Source organism: Ambystoma mexicanum, chromosome 5q (genome assembly GCF_040938575.1).
Source record: "Ambystoma mexicanum isolate Mex_15411 chromosome 5q, UKY_AmexF1_1, whole genome shotgun sequence".
Taxonomy (NCBI): Eukaryota; Metazoa; Chordata; class Amphibia; order Caudata; family Ambystomatidae; genus Ambystoma; species Ambystoma mexicanum.
The window spans coordinates 1,046,855,940-1,046,875,556 of NC_090933.1; the positions used below are offsets into that span (position 1 = coordinate 1,046,855,940).

The 19,617-nt window shown below is 43.4% G+C and overlaps 1 protein-coding gene across 1 annotated transcript in view; it reads right to left on the reverse strand.

Moving 5' to 3' along the window:
- Window positions 1–8,410: 8,410 nt before the first annotated feature.
- The window catches only part of TNFRSF11B (TNF receptor superfamily member 11b), a 97,690-nt gene continuing 86,483 nt past the window's right edge, over window positions 8,411–19,617 (reverse strand). The window contains exon 5 of the mRNA XM_069621544.1: window positions 8,411–11,300. Within this exon, the coding sequence (XP_069477645.1) occupies window positions 10,921–11,300 (380 nt within the window). The 3' untranslated portion in view covers window positions 8,411–10,920. The remainder of the gene's footprint in view (window positions 11,301–19,617) is intronic.

A 19,617-nucleotide genomic window follows, 5' to 3' on the forward strand; every position in this document is an offset into this window, starting at 1 on the left:
ATGACCAGTCTGTTGAGATGAATATTAGGAGGGCCCTTCTTCCATGTCTTGGCCATTTATTTATTTATTTCTTTCATTTTTTGTTAAGCGCTGCATGCCCATAGGACTCAGGGTGCACAGAAAAAAAAGGACAGAAGACAGAAACGAGAAACATACATTCAAGAGCAGGAGGGAGTTCAATGAGTTAGCCAATTATTTGACAGAACAGTTGCGTTTTAATTGCTTTCTTAAAGCCTGTCAAGGAGTTCATGGTTCTTATTGTGAGCGGAATTACATTGCATTCTCTGGGTTCCCGAACTGGGAAGCTGCAACCACCAAATTTGGTCAGCTTGAATCAGGGCTGCTTGAATTTATGGTAATCACTGGAGCGAAGGGGGTGAGCAGGGTGGTCAGGGAGCAGCTGTTTTGTCAGGTTAGTGGGGTGATGGAGGACTAGCATTTATAAGCCAATGATAGGATCTTAAGTGAAATCCTATGCGCAACGGATAGCAAGTGCAGCGCCTTTCTGCAGTCAGAAATGTGATCCCGTTTGCATAAGCCGAAAACTGCACGGACTGTGCTGTTCTGGATGAGCTGAAGGGATTGTATGTTAGACTTAGTGGTCCCAGACAAGAGGCTATTTCAGTAATCGAGCCTCAAATTCACATTAGCTGAGGCAAGTGTGGATCTATTTTCAATGGAGATGTACGCCCTGATTTGCTTCAGAAGTTTGATCACGTACTCACATGATGCTCGAATGTGGGAAACATGGGCTTTCATGTTCAAGTCTGCGGCCAGGTAGATACCAAGTGTTTTGACACTGGTAGATACTAGAATCTGACTATCAGCGATATTAAAGCTTTTGTAGCTAGCCTTGTGTTTGTTCAGTCGTTGGCCAGTGGCCACAATGAGGAGCTCTGTCTTGCTGTCATTAAGAGTAAGTGAGTTGGAAAAAATCCAGGACTGAATTGCTGAGTACACTACATTGAGAGCTTCAGATTCCTGTGTGGAGTTCCCTGATAGTTCAAAGATAACCTGGGTGTCATCAGCATAGTTGGTATACAAGACCAGGTGGTCAAGCAGGTCACAAAGCAGTCTTATGTAGTGAGGGAGAGATACAGGAGCCCTGTGGAACTCAGGCATTAATAGTATCGGGACAAGATTGAGCATACTCTACTGCCACTCTTGCGACCTAAGGGCCGAGAAATTATGCTATCCAGTCTGATGCCCTTTGAGAACAGCCCACCATGACCTTCAACCTGTCGACAAGAATGGAATGGTCGACAAGGTCAAAGGCCACTGAAAGGGCTAGAAGCATCAGTAGGGTTGGCTGGCCTTTGTCCACAGTACTTGCCATAGTGGGGTTTAAATCTAAAAGAGTTGTCCCGTATTGTGCCCGAAAACTGGACTGATACATGCCCAGAATGTTACTTTGCTCCAAGAAGTCCTGAAACTGGAGATAAGCTACTTTGTCCAGAATCTTCAACAAAAAAGGGGCATTCATAGTGGGCTGGTAGTTCTTCGCTAAGGAGGGATCGAGTGAGATGACAATGGTGGATTTGGGTTTTGTAATGCTATTAATGAGAGCCAAAAACTGCTCCTCAAATAAGGGCATGTCCTTCGGAGGTCTATAAACAATCAGAATCACAACAGAAGTGTCAGAGATAGTTTTTATTTTAGCAAGCAGGCTCTCCCTGCATTTTGTACCAGGGTGCATAACTATATGATCAGTGCGATCAGTCCGTAGGATGTTAAGTTTCTTAGGGGCAGAGATTGAGGCTGCCATATTGGTCATGTCATTCAGCCAAGTCTCTGTTGTACCCATTACATCAATATCAGTGCTGTTGAGGTAGTCCTCTAACTTGAACCCCATGTTTAACAAGGAAACTAGTGCTCAGAAGAGCCAACTTGAGAAGGGATGTGGTGGGTCAAAGGGGAGACACTGGGAGGGCTGGCTCTGGGTTCCTCGCCACAGTAATTTTGGTGGCAATGCAAGGTGATATCTGAGAAAGCTGTGGTATATCAATCACTGCCGAGGATGCCTGTGAAGGTGACCGAATATTTGAATGATAGTCATCAGCATTAAACCGATGCTTATTCGAGTTAACCGCGAGAGCAACGTGTGTGGGTTTGTGTGGGTTCATAATGCCATAATGCTTTCTCGCTTGTTATAGAAGCAATCAGCTTTATGGGGATTGTGAATGCGCGAGACACAGAGTGAGTCGAACAGGTCATTAAGATGAGTCATGGAGGGCAGAAGTAGTGTCAAAACAGAAACAACAAAAACAACAGAAGAGTAGTGGAGAACTCCTATACCTTGCCAAGCTGTAAGATACTGGCCCCTCACTCCCGGACACAAACCGGCACAAACCGGCACCTACTCGTAATTGCCGATGCTGACGCGCCGCCAGGTTAAGAACCCTAGGGAATGCTGGGAAATTAAGTTCTTGTGGACTACTGCACAGTCTACTTACTCAAAGAAAATGATATTAGTGCAAATAAATCTAGATATATTCACAGGCAGTTAATAAAATCAAATCTAGATGGTATCACAGAAGTTTACAAAATCAATCTAGTGTTTGTCCCAGCAAATTTGTTTTGGTTGTTCTAGCAAGGAAATGCAAACTTTTCTGCCAAAATCAGTTTCACAAATAATGGCGAGATGTCACGAGTATGCACGCAGAACACACACACAGACAAAACAGTAAGTCAGGTGTGACTCGGATCTGGTAGTAATGCAGCAAAAGAACAAAATGAAGGAGCAATACTTCTTTCATGCAATAACAAGCACTCATGCGTCAGACAAGCACGCACCCGCTAGGAGGGCAGCACGCAGGGTCCTATAGGCAGGCACAAACCGGCACCTACTTAAACGTGCCAGCACTGACATGCCACAGAGGGTCTTAAGAACCCTAGCGAATGCTGGCAAATGAAGTTCCTGAGGACTAATGCACAGTCTACTTACAGCGTAACTAAGTGCGCGTTGAGTGAAAACACTTGCTGTAATCTTAAAGGATAGATTGCAACTCAGAGAAAATTATATTAGAGCAAATAAATCTAGATAGATTCACAGGCATTTAATACAATAAAATCCAGGTGGTGTCACAGACGTTTTACAAAATCAAATCTAGAGTTTTTCACAGAAAATTTGTTTTGGTTGTTCTAGCAAGAAAATGCAAATCAGGTCTGACTCGGATCAAGCAGTAAGGCAGCAAAAGAACAATATTAAGGAGGAATACTTATTTCATGCAATAACAAGCACACACACGTCAGACAAGCAAGTACCAGGCTTACTAGAATACTCAAGAGTTTCTCTGCAGATTGTAAACATTTGATAAAGATGATCTTGTGTGGGTACCCCCAATATTTCTGCATTTCTTTCTACTGAAATCATGTGATCACAAGCCACATTCAATGTTGTTTCAAATGTGGGAGCTTGATCTTGGGAGAGGTGAATTTGGGATCCACGAAATTCAATGGTATCTTGGGGACGTACTTTCTCTAGAATGTGCTCTTTAACTCAAAAATATTGAAGCCTTGTTAGAATGTTGTATGTGGAAGTCGGAAGAAGTGGGTGAGTACAGTCAATGGTCGATGGCAAGGTCTGAAGTGTCATTTGGAACCAACATTTCTTTCAAAAGAGCCTGAAGATATTCCTCCAGGTTTGCACCGGCCATGTGTGCCTCAAATGCACAGAGTATTCCTTCTGTATCATTAGTCATAATCTTCAAGTATCCTTTGATATTCTACAAGTTGTCTGGCCCTTTGTTACAGTTGGAAAGGATGTTTGTAAGCCTTGCAAAGACACCCTCACCTCTCTTTTCTTTATCAATATGAGTTTTTTTTTATTAAAGCCTGCATGGGACCTGCTCAAGTCCTGCTTGCATGTGTCAATATCCGGCTTAATGGCTCTATAGACATCATGTAGCACATAGGCAATGTCACATTTTGTTGCTGGGGTATAGTGCGTCAGAACCCCTAACACATCAGAGGGCGGTTAGGGGATTCATTCAGAAACCAAATTGGTGGTGAGATGTTCCTTGATGTACCCCTTCCCCCCGCCTCCCGAGGGTTTTATGGAGGCAGATCTTGATTCACTATCTTTTACTTTTGGAAGACCCATCGTGGTAATGGTTGGTAAAGAAAATAGGGAAGTGTGCCTTTCCTTCTCCTGCAGTCACTTTTCCCTACATTCACTGCAACACTTTGGTTCTCCATTCCTATAATTCTCCTGTCTTTCACTTTTCCTATCATTCACTTAGCCATTACAGGGGGAGACCCCTTGCACCCTGTTCTTGTCTCCCCTATATTCCCCCCTCTCCCCCTGAATACAACCTTAACCACATATAATGCCAGCCTCCACAATGTGAAGGTACAGACAAAGTAAAGGCCTGGAGAAGTAAATGCATAACTAAGTAAATATCTGACAAAGTGAATGTAGATGAGGTAAGTGCAGAAAAAGTTTTTTGGATAAAGTAAAGGGGGGATACTCAATTGTACTATCTTTATTTTCTAGACTGGGTAGGTTATTGCCCCAAAGACCAGACCTGGGAGTAGCCGATGGGATCCACACTGTGCGATTAGTTAACAGTTCCTTTGTAGACATCCAAAAAAACTCGGACTGGGGTCATTTTCGTAGGGGTGTATTGTTACACAAGCTTTTAGATATCAAAATCGGTGAAAACAACACAACACAAAGAATTAAACTTAAAAGGCAGAACATTATAAACAGACAACATTTCCCAAGATCCCTCACGTTCTCATTTTATCTTGTGAGACTTCAGAGGCGACAGACATCTTGGACCAACTCTATAAATCGCCACACCTGAACTTGTAAAGATGCTTGGCGTCTTGTTTTCTTTAGCACTTGCCTGCATGAGCACTCAACAGCACTCCAGAATTCTCCTGATCTGCAGCTTTTCAGCACCTCTCCACCAGTGCATTTTCAAAGACATTTGAAGGAGCTGAAAGATAAGTCTTTTCCAGAGAGGCTTATAGAAAAGAGTGGTTGAAATAACATCAGGAATTGAAAGGAGGATGAGGTGAAAGAAGACGCAGATCATGGGGCGGAAAGCAGAGAGCATTCTGGGATAGGAGGAGGAGGTGACTGGAGGTGAACACCACAAGGAGATGGTATTAAGACCGTAGATGTTTGTGGTGGATGAAGTTATAGCGCAAGAGGGAAATAACCTACTAAGCAAGACAAAGACGTCATGAGAGTATATGTTTGGCCCAAGCTGTGGGTAAGAGTGAGATCCTGACCCAAAGAAGTTAAGCCTGTGGTGGGATGAATGAGCCTGTGGGCTGCTAGTGGGGAGATTGACCAGTGTACAGTGTAGGAAGACAGAGGGGATAAAAAGGGCAAGGGTCAGGACTGTAATACACAGTGGTGACTGAGGTGTTCTTACAGCCCAAGGGTTGGGTGCTGAAGCAGCGAGATCCAGAGAAGACCAAACAAAAAGGGTATGAGAATCATTTAAAACTAGAACTGGCAGCTAAAGGAAACAAGAGCCCAAGGCTCCCAAACAAGAATGGTGCATCCCAGGAAGAGACAGATCTGACCAGAACAGAGATGAAAGGTGTGGTAAACCCTAATGCCTGAATTGAGTCATAGTGAGAAAAAAACACTAAATGGGAGACTTGACTGCATTTTGGCCGTCCGAAAATTACATACGGACTAAAATTTCCAACAAATCCCCATTCGGTGGCATTACAGTGAACAAGGGCATCGGGGGCTGTGGGGATTTCCCCCACACACTTCTTCCCTGTAATGTCAGCGGAGGTTGCAGGAGTGTCCCCCGCACCCGTTGTAATAAAGTTTCAAAAAACTAAAACAAAAAAAAGTAAAGAGGACCCTGCTTCGCAAGTTCCCATCCATGCATCAACACAAGTGAAGGGAGCTGGTGTTGCAAAGGGAAGCAGGAGACGGCGGCACACAAGAAGGTGTGCCGCCTACAGGTAAGTAAGGGGGTGGGGCAAGGATGTTGTGCTTAATGTCCAGGGGAGAAAAAACCAGTAAATGAACTTTTGTTTTTTTCTTCTTCTGACATTTCAGATTCGACTAATTCACAGTAATCCAGATCCACTTGCACCCAGCTGCAAAGGTAAAGTGGCTGGAGGGATGCTTAAGTCACCCCTGCTTCAGTACCCAGAGTGCTGCATCTACTATCTTAGCTTATTCTGTGTTCTTTCCTTAGGTCTGGGCTTTGTGTAGTGTTTTTCTAGTTAGTTGTTATTATACATGGTGTATTTAATTAAAGAATTCATATTTTTATAAAACCTTGATTGGACATTCCTTTATTTTGGACTGGTATACTTCACTGTTTGGGTTACTGCCTGTTTTACCTTTATGATTGCGTTGGCTATTGGTTTGTAGAAGTATGAGGGCTGAGCAGGCATTTTAGCCTCTACTCATCATTATACTCCTGCAGGGCAGAAGTCAATTTGTTGTACTCTTATTGTACTCTTTTAAAATGCCCCTATTAGGAAGGGAAAGTGGAAAATAGCACCTGTGAGGAGTTCCGCCTGCTTTGTATAAAATTAAATGGAGTTCAGCCTGCTTTGTATAAAATTAAATGACATTTTGGAACATTATAATTACCCTAGATCTTCATATTGGACAAATATGTCTGTGATATAAGATTTGTATGCTTTAATCACTGAATTAGTGAAGTACACTGGGTTTGGAGTTCAAGTAATATTTTATCACACTACCCCGGCATTAAAAAGTGTGTAACATTGAAGAATAGTTACTGATTGGCATAGCCTCACGTTTTGGTTGTGAGGATTAAATAGCTCCAAATCAGTCACTCCATTAGGGTCCAAAATCCATCTGGAGCAAAACAAAAATAAAACTGAACAAAGCAGAGCTACGATTTGCTGTATTGCTTGCTGCTGTATAACCGATGTACTTTGTAGCCTGTGTCTTCAACAGTTTAGAGAAAATACCTTGTCACATATAACATATAGTTAGATTTTCCTACAATGTTTTTATTCAAAACAGCTGTGAACTGTTCTCTGTACCCACACACCGCCCCACCTAGGCTCATCACCAGCGCAATTCTTCTCCATTCCCACCTTTTCCTAGACACCTACCATACCCAGGAAGCGCCATGAATCAGCTTCTGATGACAAGTGTGCCTGTGTACAAATCATCAATAAACTGAAGACCCACCTCTTCAAGGAGTCTCTCCTCTCAACACCTATGCTATCTCATTGCCCCCTCGCCACCTGACTCCTGACTCGCTGGCTGCTCCTCTCTTCCTTGTACCCCTCCTCTGTGCCACTCTGTATGCTACCCACCCTCCCCTGCTGTGTATCTGTTCTGTTGTGATCTCTGAAAAGCTGTCCGTTGTGCATCTGTAAGGGTGCATTCCTCTGTAGAGTGCTCTGTTGCTTCTCGAAGCTAGGTCTGTGCTCAATAAATACAATAATAATAATAATAATAATAATAATAATAATAAATACAAAATATTCGTTCATTACCTGTGTACATACATTTGCGATTGCATTCACGTCAAACCTACCTTGAGCACATGGAATCACGGTGAGTACAGAGCACAAGGATGTCTGGAAGATGCGGTTTAGGTTACATTGGGCGGCATTATAAGTTTGCTGGCCCGGGAACTCCGGTAAGCTTTCCGGTACCATAGTTCACAGACCGGCAAACTATGAGTTGTGCTCACGGGTGCCTTTCAGAGCGGCGCCCGCGAGCACTGCATGTCGGATGCAGATGCACTGGCACCATTATAACCGATGCTGGTGCATCCGACCCCCCCTTTCCATGCGGCCCTATGGGGCCGAATGGGAATGGGGAGCATCTTTTTTCCCCTGCCCGCGAATGGGCAAATACCGCGTCCGTCGGGGCCGGAATGCCCCGGTAATTGCCCATTTGCGGCGCCATACATTTTCGGAAGTTTATAATTATAATGAGGCCCATTGTGCTGTTCACAATTATGCCTTAGACACAGGCTGTTCAACAACCAATGGCACTTCAGAATGACGGCGCTCTGCATTCCACGCATGGCTGCAGTGAGCTGCTTCAAGTCTTGTTTATGGGATCTGCACTGAATCTTGACTTTGAGCCTTCACAGACACCGGGAACCCTGACCCCCTCATTAAATCACTGCAAGCAAAGGAGACTCATTAGGGGAAGGGAAAACAAAGTCCTGGTGAATAAACATAACTGATAACTCCAAAGAAATGACACAGTATTTATTTTCGTGAAACGTTTAAGCAGGGGAGTTGCTAGATCTGGAAAAGATCCGGGGCTAAGCTGATGTCACAACTGTTGGGACTGGGGGCTAGCTAGTCTTTTGGCTGTAGCTCCTGAGATTCTTTCCGGGGCTACAACGAAAAGATCAGGGGCTATAGCCATCTTAGCCCCCCCCCTAGCAACGCCCCTGCGTTTAAGACAAATAATAATCCAGAATACCGTTCAAATAATTTATTCTCTATTTCTCAAATTGTAATTCCTTCAGGAAAATAAAACAATTCCTACTGAACAATATATAAATGAAACAATACATATAAAAATACAACCAGAGCACACATCTAGGAACAGAAGTAGCTTATGCAATTACAACATCAGTGCGTAGGCAACACTATTTAAATATTGGAAGCAACATATGTATATATAAATATATATAATATTATTTTTAACACACCTTTACAATGACCCTTTTCATTTTCAGTCACTCCAAGATTGTGCCATAAATAGTGACTTTTATGGCAAGTGATATGTACAATCGTTTGAAACAAGAAAAGTTGCAACAATAATTGATTGATTTCCTTCAAGCCATCAGGCACGAGTCTGAATATATTGATATAAAAGTAAATTGCCTTTGTCCAGAATAGGCCATCTAGCTTAAATTGTTTCTGAATGTGCCGGCGTTTGGGTTTCTGCCATGTCAACCCCTTAAGTGCCAGGCTATTATGCAATTCTATGCAGCAAGGACGAGCAAACTGTCCTTGGCACTTAGGACTCAGAACCCATTTTATGATCCAAACATTGCATCTGTGTGTATTTGTTCTCAAGGGCAATAAGGTCTAAATTGTAGCATCACTTGCAGGGGCAGAGCGTGACTCTATTTTGGGGGGACCAGGGTGTTGGATGACAGTTTTGAAAGTTGGTTGTGACTGGGGTTATGAATCCATTGGCCTATTGAGTCTCTTCCTTGGAGCTCAGGAGGCCAGGAGGCTGGCCCTTTCGATGCATCGTTCACCCCAATTCAATATCATATTTAGTTCCAGCAAGAGATGCAAATTATTGCAGGCGTGGGCTATCTAAAAGCGATTGCGAGTAGTTGTCTTTCTTAAGGGGTATATTAATATGGCTTTTGTCCTCTGCCATTGTACTCTTGCTGTTTCTGCTCCCTAAACATAAACACTCAGCTCTCCCAGGTGAGAAATCTGACATGCCCTTGCGTAAGCGCCCTTTTCCTATCACCATCCCTGGTCTTAGTGTTGAAGCAGAGTGCTGCCTTCCGCCTGCAACCTCCTCAAAGTGCTAGGGCTCAAACCCTCCCAAGCCAGGGTCTGGCATTGCCCCTGATCACTTGGCACATCCTTACAGTGTCTACAAGTGCGTTCTGTCACGCTACCTCTTTTCACAGCCGGTAGCTTCCATTCTTTAACTGATCGTCCCGAATGGCCAAGTGTAGAATTGTCATTAAGACTGTAAAAAGACTTACTCAGCATCACTACTGTGCAGTGTTTCATACATAGGGCCTCATTACGACCCAGGCGGTATGGGGTTAACTGCGCCGGTAGAGCTGCCGGCGCCGTTAACCCCATACTACCTCATTACGAGGTCCACTCGCGGGACCAGCTCTGGACGCCTGGTTTTACCAGACGTCCTTAGCGGCTCCCGCGAGCGGCCCAGCATGCTAACTACGGGCCCATCGTTAATGGGCCCGTTGTTACATCCCCAATCCCATTGGGAATGGGGAGGATGCTACCGGGTCCGGGTTCCCTGCACGGAGAGGAAATCCAGCAGGAAATGCACTCTGTAGATTTTCTGACTCTGTGATTGGATTTATAACGTGTCCCGCTGCATCAGTAATCTGATGCCTGCCCAGAGGCTGAACTCATACTCCACCATAAAGAAGCGTGCATAATCGATATGAATTCATTTTCATGCTGATGAAGTTTTTTTTTTCATCGCAGCCTCAATCAATGAACTCTGCTTACTGGTCTCTGCAGATATGGCGTTGGATAACCCGCATGGAGTGGATTTAGACAAAATACGGATTTCTATTCCTAAAACCGCTCCATTCATCGACTGCGGTGGAGTGAACACTGGCCACGGAGAAGCTTGCAGCAAAGAAAGTTCGGCTGATCTCTCGAGCAGGGTCAGGATGACCCTGATAGAAAATGGGGAAGGCAATATGCATGCCATCACCCCTAGCTCCTCCACCTTAGCTTTCTATTACATGAGAAACATAAGTATAGGCAATCTTTGTAACATACATGTGAAGGCTAAGCTTGAGAGTGTCATTGGAAATGTCAAATATTAGCCCTCATGCCCTTCAAACATACCAATTTTTCATATATTTCGGGATGCAATCATTTGGAATGGGCCATATTATTAGCAACTGATATGTGCTTGGCATATACATTGTTTTAACCCTTTCCTCTGTTCACGTATTTAAATTTGAATGTGCAATCTGGGCAAGAGTAATCATGTGAGGTTGAAATTGCCTTATTGTTTGATTATAGCACTGTATGTTAATTATGGTACGGTCACTACACGCAAACACACACACACACACACACACACACGCTTTAATAAATAATCAAGCACATCTTGGCAAAACAAATATTCTCATAACATGTTGTTCCTTTCAGGCTGGACAGATGTGTAGAGTACACTCTTCCCTTTAATGCCAGTGCCTCCATCACATACTAACACACATCGTCACTCCTACACTCACAACTTGTTCATGTTAAGCATCTGTTTTTCAATGATTGCATCTGATTGCCGACAATCTCCAAAAATAACTTCTGGTAAAGTCTGTACATCTGGATACCATTGAGGAATTTCACCAATTTTTTAAGTCTCTGTGCCAATTCTTTTGGAAGGTGCTTGAGTTTTAGGCTTCTTAGGGCCTGGACTGTATCAGCATTTCCATTGTGTATCCTCCACAAGCTGAGAAGCTTTAGGATTTGCATCGAAGAAGGGCAGATGTCCACAATGTTTTCGACAATATCTTGTCTTAATTTCTTCCCCGGTAAGGCGTACTTTAGCCTCATGAGATGATCAAGTGTGAGATTCAGGAGTCCAATGTGATTTATCACAGCGTTTTCACAAATATCTATATCTGCATTAAGAAAGAAGACACAAGATGGGAAATATCCATCAGCATTTGAAGATGTTTAACATAAGAAAATGTGTCAGTACATTAAGTCAGGAGATAGACTAAGTGATTGCTTAACTGAAAACAATTTGAGAATACATAAATCCATTTATGATGCACTGTGCAGGCAAGAAAATATCACACATTTAGACTGAAAGGATGTTGGACAAGCAGTACACTGCTAAATATCGCATGACAGCAAAGGTGCGAGATGTCCATGCTCAGATGGGATAGCAAGACATTCCACATGTTCTTGCAGATGGCAGAATTAAATTAAAATTGAAACCAGAAAATAATCTTGCAATTAATGTTTGCAGATGCAATGAATCCCTGAAACAGGACACACACCTCTTAAAATAGCTGTGCCCATCCCTCTTGCTTGGATCCACTCACCAGTGTGGCTCCTGCTGTCTTGATCCCTTTTCTCTATGTTTCACATTCCTCCCATGCCTTCCTAGACGTTGGAAAAGTGCTACCCCCGGTCCCTGACACATTCCTTGAATTCACTTTACCCTCTGTACCCCTCTGCAAATGCCCCTCTGTTAGCATTGCTACCTACTCAACCTCTATTTCTTGCACAATTGATAGGATTTTCTCCCTCTAAAGTATTTAACCGCACCCTAAAAAAAGTATGTTGAGAACTGTATGGTTTTTGCCGTTAGCTTTAACAAACAGAGTCCCATCTCAGAGCCATGACACATACTTGCCATTGTACATTGTACTTGTCATAATGTACATGGGCCAAGCTCAGCTGCCTCTCCCACATCCATGCCCACAAGAAATTCTTTCACTCTATAAAACAGGTCTACCATTCACTCCCTTTCCTGATATCCTCTGCAAGAGGCTGCTACCCATCAGTCACTTTCCTCACTTCCCCCTTCCTCTCTTTTTGTAAGAAGTTATCCATCTTATTTTCTGACAAGACTGATGCTATCTGTCAAAACATTGTCACCCCCTTTACTTCTCTCACCCTTCCTCTGACCTTTTCTACCAATGTCCTTCTCCTCCAAAACACTTCCCTGTCCTCTCCATGCTAAGCATCACAAAATACCAGGGCTCCCCATTGTCTCGTGTCCGGTGTCCCTCTAACTTCAAATGACAACTAGGCTACTACTCTCCTTCTTCATATCCTCAATATCTCACCAAACTTTAGATTCATCACTCCCCCACCTACGCAAGCTATTTTCACTTTTCTCTACAAAATATATTGTTACATTTTGGTACACCAAGAAGCACAGCCCTAGCACCAGCCTTCATTTTCGTGTTAAACTCCTGGCGTGTGGTCAACTCCCGGCTTCTCTTCTTTGAGATGTGTAATGTGCTTGATGAGTTCCAAGCATGGGTCCCATCTCCAAGTGGCATGGAATAGCTGATCTCCTCTGTTCTACCAGACATATGCCTGCTCTTGGAAAGGCTACAGAATGCTGCGTCTTGCATCCTCTAGATACTCTGTAAATCTAGCCGCATCTCCCCAACGCTTGTATTCCTCCATTTTGATACCACAGAAATCACATGTATGTTTTTCTCTGCATCATCCACTACCCTCTTGCCTCAAATTCAATTTGTGTTCCAATACCAGGCCACTTTCCTCATCATTCCACACAACTACAAGGATAAGACTGTCTGTAGTGCTTTCTCTGTTTAAGCTGGCTGCCTCTGGAACCCTCTTCCCCAGGCCCTAAGGAACATTGAAAGCCAAACTGTCCAGGAATCCCTTGATAAGGTTTGGCTCTACTCTGTCATCTGTCCGCCATCTGTCTATCCTCCTGCGGTCTAGTGCCAATTCACAGAGAACACTGTTCTGGTGTATGGCGACTGATATATGTAAATGTTCAAAATGAAAAGAAACACCAGACATGTACCCTTCAGTCATGGAGTCATGCACATCTGGAATATTATCATAAAGACTAAGAGCATTAACATTCTTACCATCTAAGATATAAACTTTTGTTTATTGCTCGGCTGCCTTATTACAGTCTGATGTTTTCAGTCATATGACTGATTTTTGACACTTGGGGGGTGTAACAAAATGAAAAATGCCCCGCAGCTGTACAGGGATGAGCAGGGCTTCCAAGCTCTTGCTCGCAATGCAGCACTACCAGAGCAGCAGGTATCTCAATCATAAAGGTAAACCATTCCCAGCATTAATGCAATACCTCCTTCCCCTCTTCTAGGTAGCACTGGAAGAGGGGAGGCTATACTCTTGAAGAGGGTGTAAACGACCATGGAAGTATCGGAAACAACAGTAGTACGTTAAGTACCTACATTAACGAAATATCCAACCAAGGATCTATAGAAATGAGAATTTTGTTCAATTGAAAGGACAGATAAGCGAACAATCCACCGCTGTATTGGGATACACAGAGATTTTAAAAATAGTGAGAAGTTAGCAGAAAAGGACACTTTGGGTATTGACAAACCGAGGTCTGCAGATAAGTAGGTTTGAAGAACAGTCAAACAAGTTCAAGAATATGCTGTTAAGGTATTAAATAGGGTTTTAATTTTTACTAGGCCCATAGAACATGGCCATGGACGGAACTACAGATATATACCGTTTTGTCTTCTTCCAGGTTCTTGTCAGTGTCCTGATGGGTTTCTGGGAGCTTTCTGGTGTGTCAAGTTAGGTTTAAATTGGCTTGACAGGATTCAACACAGTGAAACAGTTCTACAAGCGGCAATGGTTTGTGGCTGAAAGAAGCTTGGGACGGGCAGGTGATGTTAATTCTGTGTAGCTGGACGGTGTTCTCAATGCGGAGAAAGCAGAGCAGAGATGTTTGGCTCGTCAAAGCTCAAAGACACTTGAAGCAGCTTGAAGTTGCAAAAGTGTCAAAGGCAGCACCATTGGTTCTTTGCATTGGCTCAAAGGCATTTGGAGTACTTTCAGCAGCTGGAATGGTACCCAACAGTGAAGAGAGAAATAAAAGCAGTTTAGGGTGCTTTAAGGCCATTCACCAGGCCCCTTCGGAAAGGTAACTCCATCTCCTGCCCTTCCCAGCTAGGATGTTTGTCAGGGACATTAGCAAGGATGCCATTTCCGCAGTCAGGGTCCTGGGTACTAGTGTCAAGCTGCAGTCAGGATTTCCCCCAGTAAGTCACTTGAAATGTTCCCCTAGAGCAGTCATAGAGAGGGTCTACCCCTCCTTGGAAATCTTTGTCTTCCCTCAATGGATGGGAACTTTGGGCAGCCTTTACCCCAAGAAGACTCCAGTGAAATCTTCTTCAAGCTGGTTAAAAGATAATTCTGGAAGATGGTTCTCCCAGATGATGCACCAAGAGGAGTCTCAAAGATGATTTCATTAGGACAGGAGTCTCACCAACCTATGTAGTGACTTTACCACAGCAGAATCATCCATTTCAAGCCTTCTGTAAGGTTCAAATCTCTTCTGTTGTAACAAGGGTTATTGTTTTTGATGTCGGCTCCCAGAATGTCTTGTCTTCAGAACGTTCCTTAGGAAGGAAGTGGGGGCTGAGCACAAACAAAATAACAGGCCTTGTCTACTATGTGGAGGTTATCTCCCAACTACGTTGTTGTCAAGATTCATGGTCCTTACTGCAGGAGAGCACCAGGGTGCCTCTGGCAGTAATTGGAACTTTGATGTAAACTACGAGACTGCTGACACCAAAGGAACTATAATTCACAGAATCCCAAGCGCTGCTCCGATCATCACGCACAGAGGAAAGATGGACCATGGAATTGAAGGGTGGACAAATCTACAGCCACGTGCTGTGTTCTCATTGCAGGAAGCCTTCAAGCTTTTTCCATGTATCCAACTCAGTCTTCTTCGCCGTGACTGACCTTGGGTCTTCGCTGCACCTGCTGCACGCTTTAAACTAGGATTTGTTTAATCAGTATTACCTGGTGTGCTTCAACCACAGATTCTCGTTGCAACCCACTCCTTGGATTACCCTTTGGTTGGTTGTTTGGGTACCTTGTGCATCTGTATACCAAACTAGAATGTTTCTTGTGTTTCTTGGACCTGCTCTTTGGATATTCCTTGAAGAGTTCTGAAGTGGTGACTATGTTTCTGCGTGTTCTAGCACTTTGTATACTTTTCTGTGTCTCCCTGGATTTTGTTCTTGGGCCTGGCTACCCATTTTATTGCCTTCTGCTCCTTGCATTCCAGGCGTTCCTCCATCTCTGTGTTGCTCTGGCATAGGTACTCTTTATACCTGGCATGGAACCCCATATGTTTCCTGATTATTGCAACCTATCTTTACTGTATAACCTCAGAGAACAAGGTAAGGAAACAGAAGGGAGGATATGCTCTTGCAATTACTGTACTGAAACCAGTTCCTCTTTATCCTTCCCAGCTGGGAGAGAGCCTGATGGAATTCTTCCTGCCTTTTAAGCTTAGCCTGTCTATAGGGTGTCTTTTTTAGTCTCCCTAGGCACAGTTGTGAGGAAAGACAATACCCCTTTGTAGGTCTCTCTTGCTCAAAGCTAACAACTGTCCATCTACTTATCTCCGGCCTGCCTCAGATCAAAAGGACTTTGGTAATTATCTCCCTGACGTGAATTCCTCATTGTGTTGCAGAGGCCGCTTTGAAGATTTCAGCTCCCACTGTGTGCCTAGTTGGGGTATGGCCTGTGCTCCTAGGAGAAGTGGCAAAGCTTCCTAGCAGAGAACAAAGAGTGTCCTGGGCAAGACCCACCATATGTTGCGGTTGAAACTTCCAGGCCAGACTCAATATACAAATGGACCTGTAGCTGGCCCAGTGGAAGCCAAGTGGAAATAATAAATGGCATCATATTGGGTTTTAGCAGTCTTAGCTGGACCTACTCATCTATCTCTATATCAAACATCGATAGAGCTTTATATTTATCTTCAATCAAAACTCTGCCATCAGGCAAGTTGTGCAGTTAAAGGTATTTTGAACATGAGTTTCAGTACTTTTAAATGCAGCTAATGGATGCTGCAATGCATTTGGTTCCATCAGGCTGTTTTAGGAAGGCGCATGTTACTCGGTAGCTGCCACATTCTCAAATCACATTGAATCTGCTGGTGTGTCAGTAGACAGGGCCCTCTAAAGTACACCTGTGAACTTTACTTTTCAGCACACAGCATTCTGAAAGTGAGGCCTATTTAGCAGAGCTCACTTTCTGAGAGAGGAAACCATCTGCATAGCAAAAATCAAACATGTCATGGGATCAGACCCTTGCAGATGGCATTCTATCACAACATTCTTTCCTTCCAAGTGGTCTATTTTTCTTCACTGGTAGGATGAAGTGTTATCAACATCTTCGCTGCGATGGATTCAGTGGTGTTTTCAGTCATTTTACTTGGGTATTTAAACTTGTTTGTGTATGTTTGTGGGGGTAGTGGGAAGGCTAGCACCACTGATGTCTCTTTCACTATTTTGTACACATTCTTTCTGAGAAAGGAGAACCTTAGTTCTTTATCATTTGTATTGATGCGAGTGATCTTCTATTTTCAGACATTACTTTTTCTGCATCAGCTCTTTTCCAATTACTCAATGGCTTGTAATACAATCGGGTCACGCTATTACATGACCTAGAATGTCTTGCTCCGTCAGATACATATAGGAATTGCTCATTACCCTCAGCACAAAGCAATTGAGTGACGGTGATCATTTTAAAAAACTGTGCTTACCAATCACATGCATGTTATCCTTGCAAAGCTATCCCATTGCAAAGCGACTGATTGTGGCAGCTCCTTTCAGACTCAAAAACGCGGCGGGTAAATCCGTCCCTATAACCGCAGCAGGCCTTTGGAACAACCTCCCTGGCCAGATAAAGATGGAAGCCAACTACCAACGCTTTCGCAAACAACTGAAAACCCACATCTTCAAGTAACATACAAAACACAACCTGGCCAGTTAAATATGCAGCTCTAATGTCTTGTGCTACGTGTATTTTGTTTGTCATCTGTCTTTCGTGTTCTTGTCTCTGCGCCCTGAAACTTGAGAGCTACCGGCGCAATACAAATAAATAAAATAAAATAAAGAAAATCCCAGAGTGATTTTGGGAGTATGCACAGGTGGGCAAATACAGAAGAGCCAGTCCATGACAGGCCAATGTGCTTTTTATGACTGCAGGCCACTATGAAGTATGGAAGGCCCAGGTGGAGCCCAGATAAACCATGAGTCGGGACTGGAGGAGGGTGACACTCTAAAGAGGTTGTTTGGAGGTAGAATGGCTGTTGGGGGTAGAAGGAGGCATGGAGGGTGTATAGGAAAGCGGAGGCAGCAGGGTTAGTTTCTGGGCTCTATTAACAAACAGGGATGCCATAAAGGTGAGATCTAATTCATCAGAGAGGGCGGAGGGGATCTCATCTAAAGATGGGAAAGCATAGAATAGCTAGAGTTATGCATACCATTAAAGAGCTTGCAATGGACTAACATTTCTGACCAATGTGCGCATAACCGAGGCACACATAGGAGAGAAAGGAAGCCCTAAGGGGGGCTCAGAGAAGCTATTGCTTGGCATAATAGACAGGGTAGCAGGAGAGACCAGAACCAGACAAAGTAAACTATGTTTGTGGACAAAAAAGGCAGCTGCAGAGCCAAGTGAGAACGTTATATACATTTGGGGGAAGGAAAATGGTGTGATGCGTTCAGGTAGGTAGCACTTCATTTGTAGTGTTGGGGTTGGCATAATCTAAGGTATCTAAAATTGCCCATGGCACCTGTGGCAGAATTGGGATAGTGTGAAAACTATAATTTGTAATACAATGAGCCAGTGGAAAGCGAGAGAAGTATTCTTCACTCTTATTCCATGGAGAATTTTTCTTTGTTTATCTAGATGCACCAGTAAGTTCACTGAAAACAGCAACATTTCATATTTCCATAAGGATGGAACACATTGTTATTTCAACATCAGAAGCTTCAATTCTGGAGAAGAGGTGCAAGATGCAGATCCAAGATGGCAGTCTAAAATTGTAGTCAGCTTGTTCTATACTGATTTGAAGGTCGCAATCTAAGTATCTCTTGTGCAATTATACTTCATGTACGCCACCATTCCAAGATGGCTACCACCTATGCCTTTTCAGTTTTATTCCAATGGAACACTTGATGAATTCCATGCAACTGGCACTACAACAACACCCACTGGAACAATGAGTACTGACGGACTCGGTCTCAGCTTTGATCGTAGCATCCCCCGAGTGTGTCTTTGGTTAGGGTACATGTGTCATACCTTCCGCCACTCATGGATTTAATCTGAATGTCAGATCAGTAGCCACTTCACTTACCAGGAAGGAGTACAGTGAATAATCAGCAAATGGTACAGCTCATGCTTCTGTGAAATCCCGAGATCAGAAAGAACGGCAGTGCACAGTCTTCACTGATGAACTTGTGGAGCCATGCTATACTTCACTGACCACTACAAAAAGCCTCAAGAGGAGCCCAAATGTTAGCAAAGGTGACTATTCAGGAGTTAGGGCAGGCTCGCAAGTCTTCTATACCCCTAAACTTTTTCTACAATCCACGGTAAAAACAACAGTCGGGTAAGGCCTGGGTAAGGATCCAGAAATGTAATGTTTCTTGAATGCTATCCAGCCATTGTGGTACTTGGCTGGATCTCATTTGTGCTCTATAAATAAGCAACATCAATCAACATCAGGAGGGAGAGAGGCACAACACAAGTGAAATCTCATAACTGGGTTAGTGAGATGATGAGCGGATGCCCGTGCTGTCCAGGAGGTTTAAGATCTGTGAGGTTATCCAATGAGGGAAATATAGCTTTATTTTCAGAGAAACACAGAATGGTGGTGAACCACAAAGGAGTGGCTACACAACTTTCATTTCTGTCCATTGCGTTAGTGTATTGGGTGTCTGTCACTGATGTACTGCACCCGAGGCATGATCAGAGCTGTCCCACGAGGCGCCATTTTGGGCTGTAAAATCAATGCAATGTTTCCTTAGGTCAGTGATAACTACTCAAATCCGCACCTTATTCAGAAAATATATTAAATGTCTTCAGGAGTTTTCTGTACTAATTTCCTGACTCAAACACACCAAACCTTTCTATGAGAGCATTAATGTAAAGGAGTGTAACATATTTTGAGATAAACATTGTTAAATTAAACAGAAATCACTTATACGCCAGCCAAATTAATATAGAGGACAGATGGGTGCTGCATGTCCTGTTCTTGCCCTTACTATAATTTTGGTTTTTAGACAAGTACCTACATTCTTTTTATTTTCTCCTGCATATTCTGATGCATTCGGATATCACTTTTGGTATGACAATGCATTGGTTGTAATGTAAAAGTCAACGCTTTTACTGTAGGAAAGTGGTGTGTTAATTTGGATGTTGCCT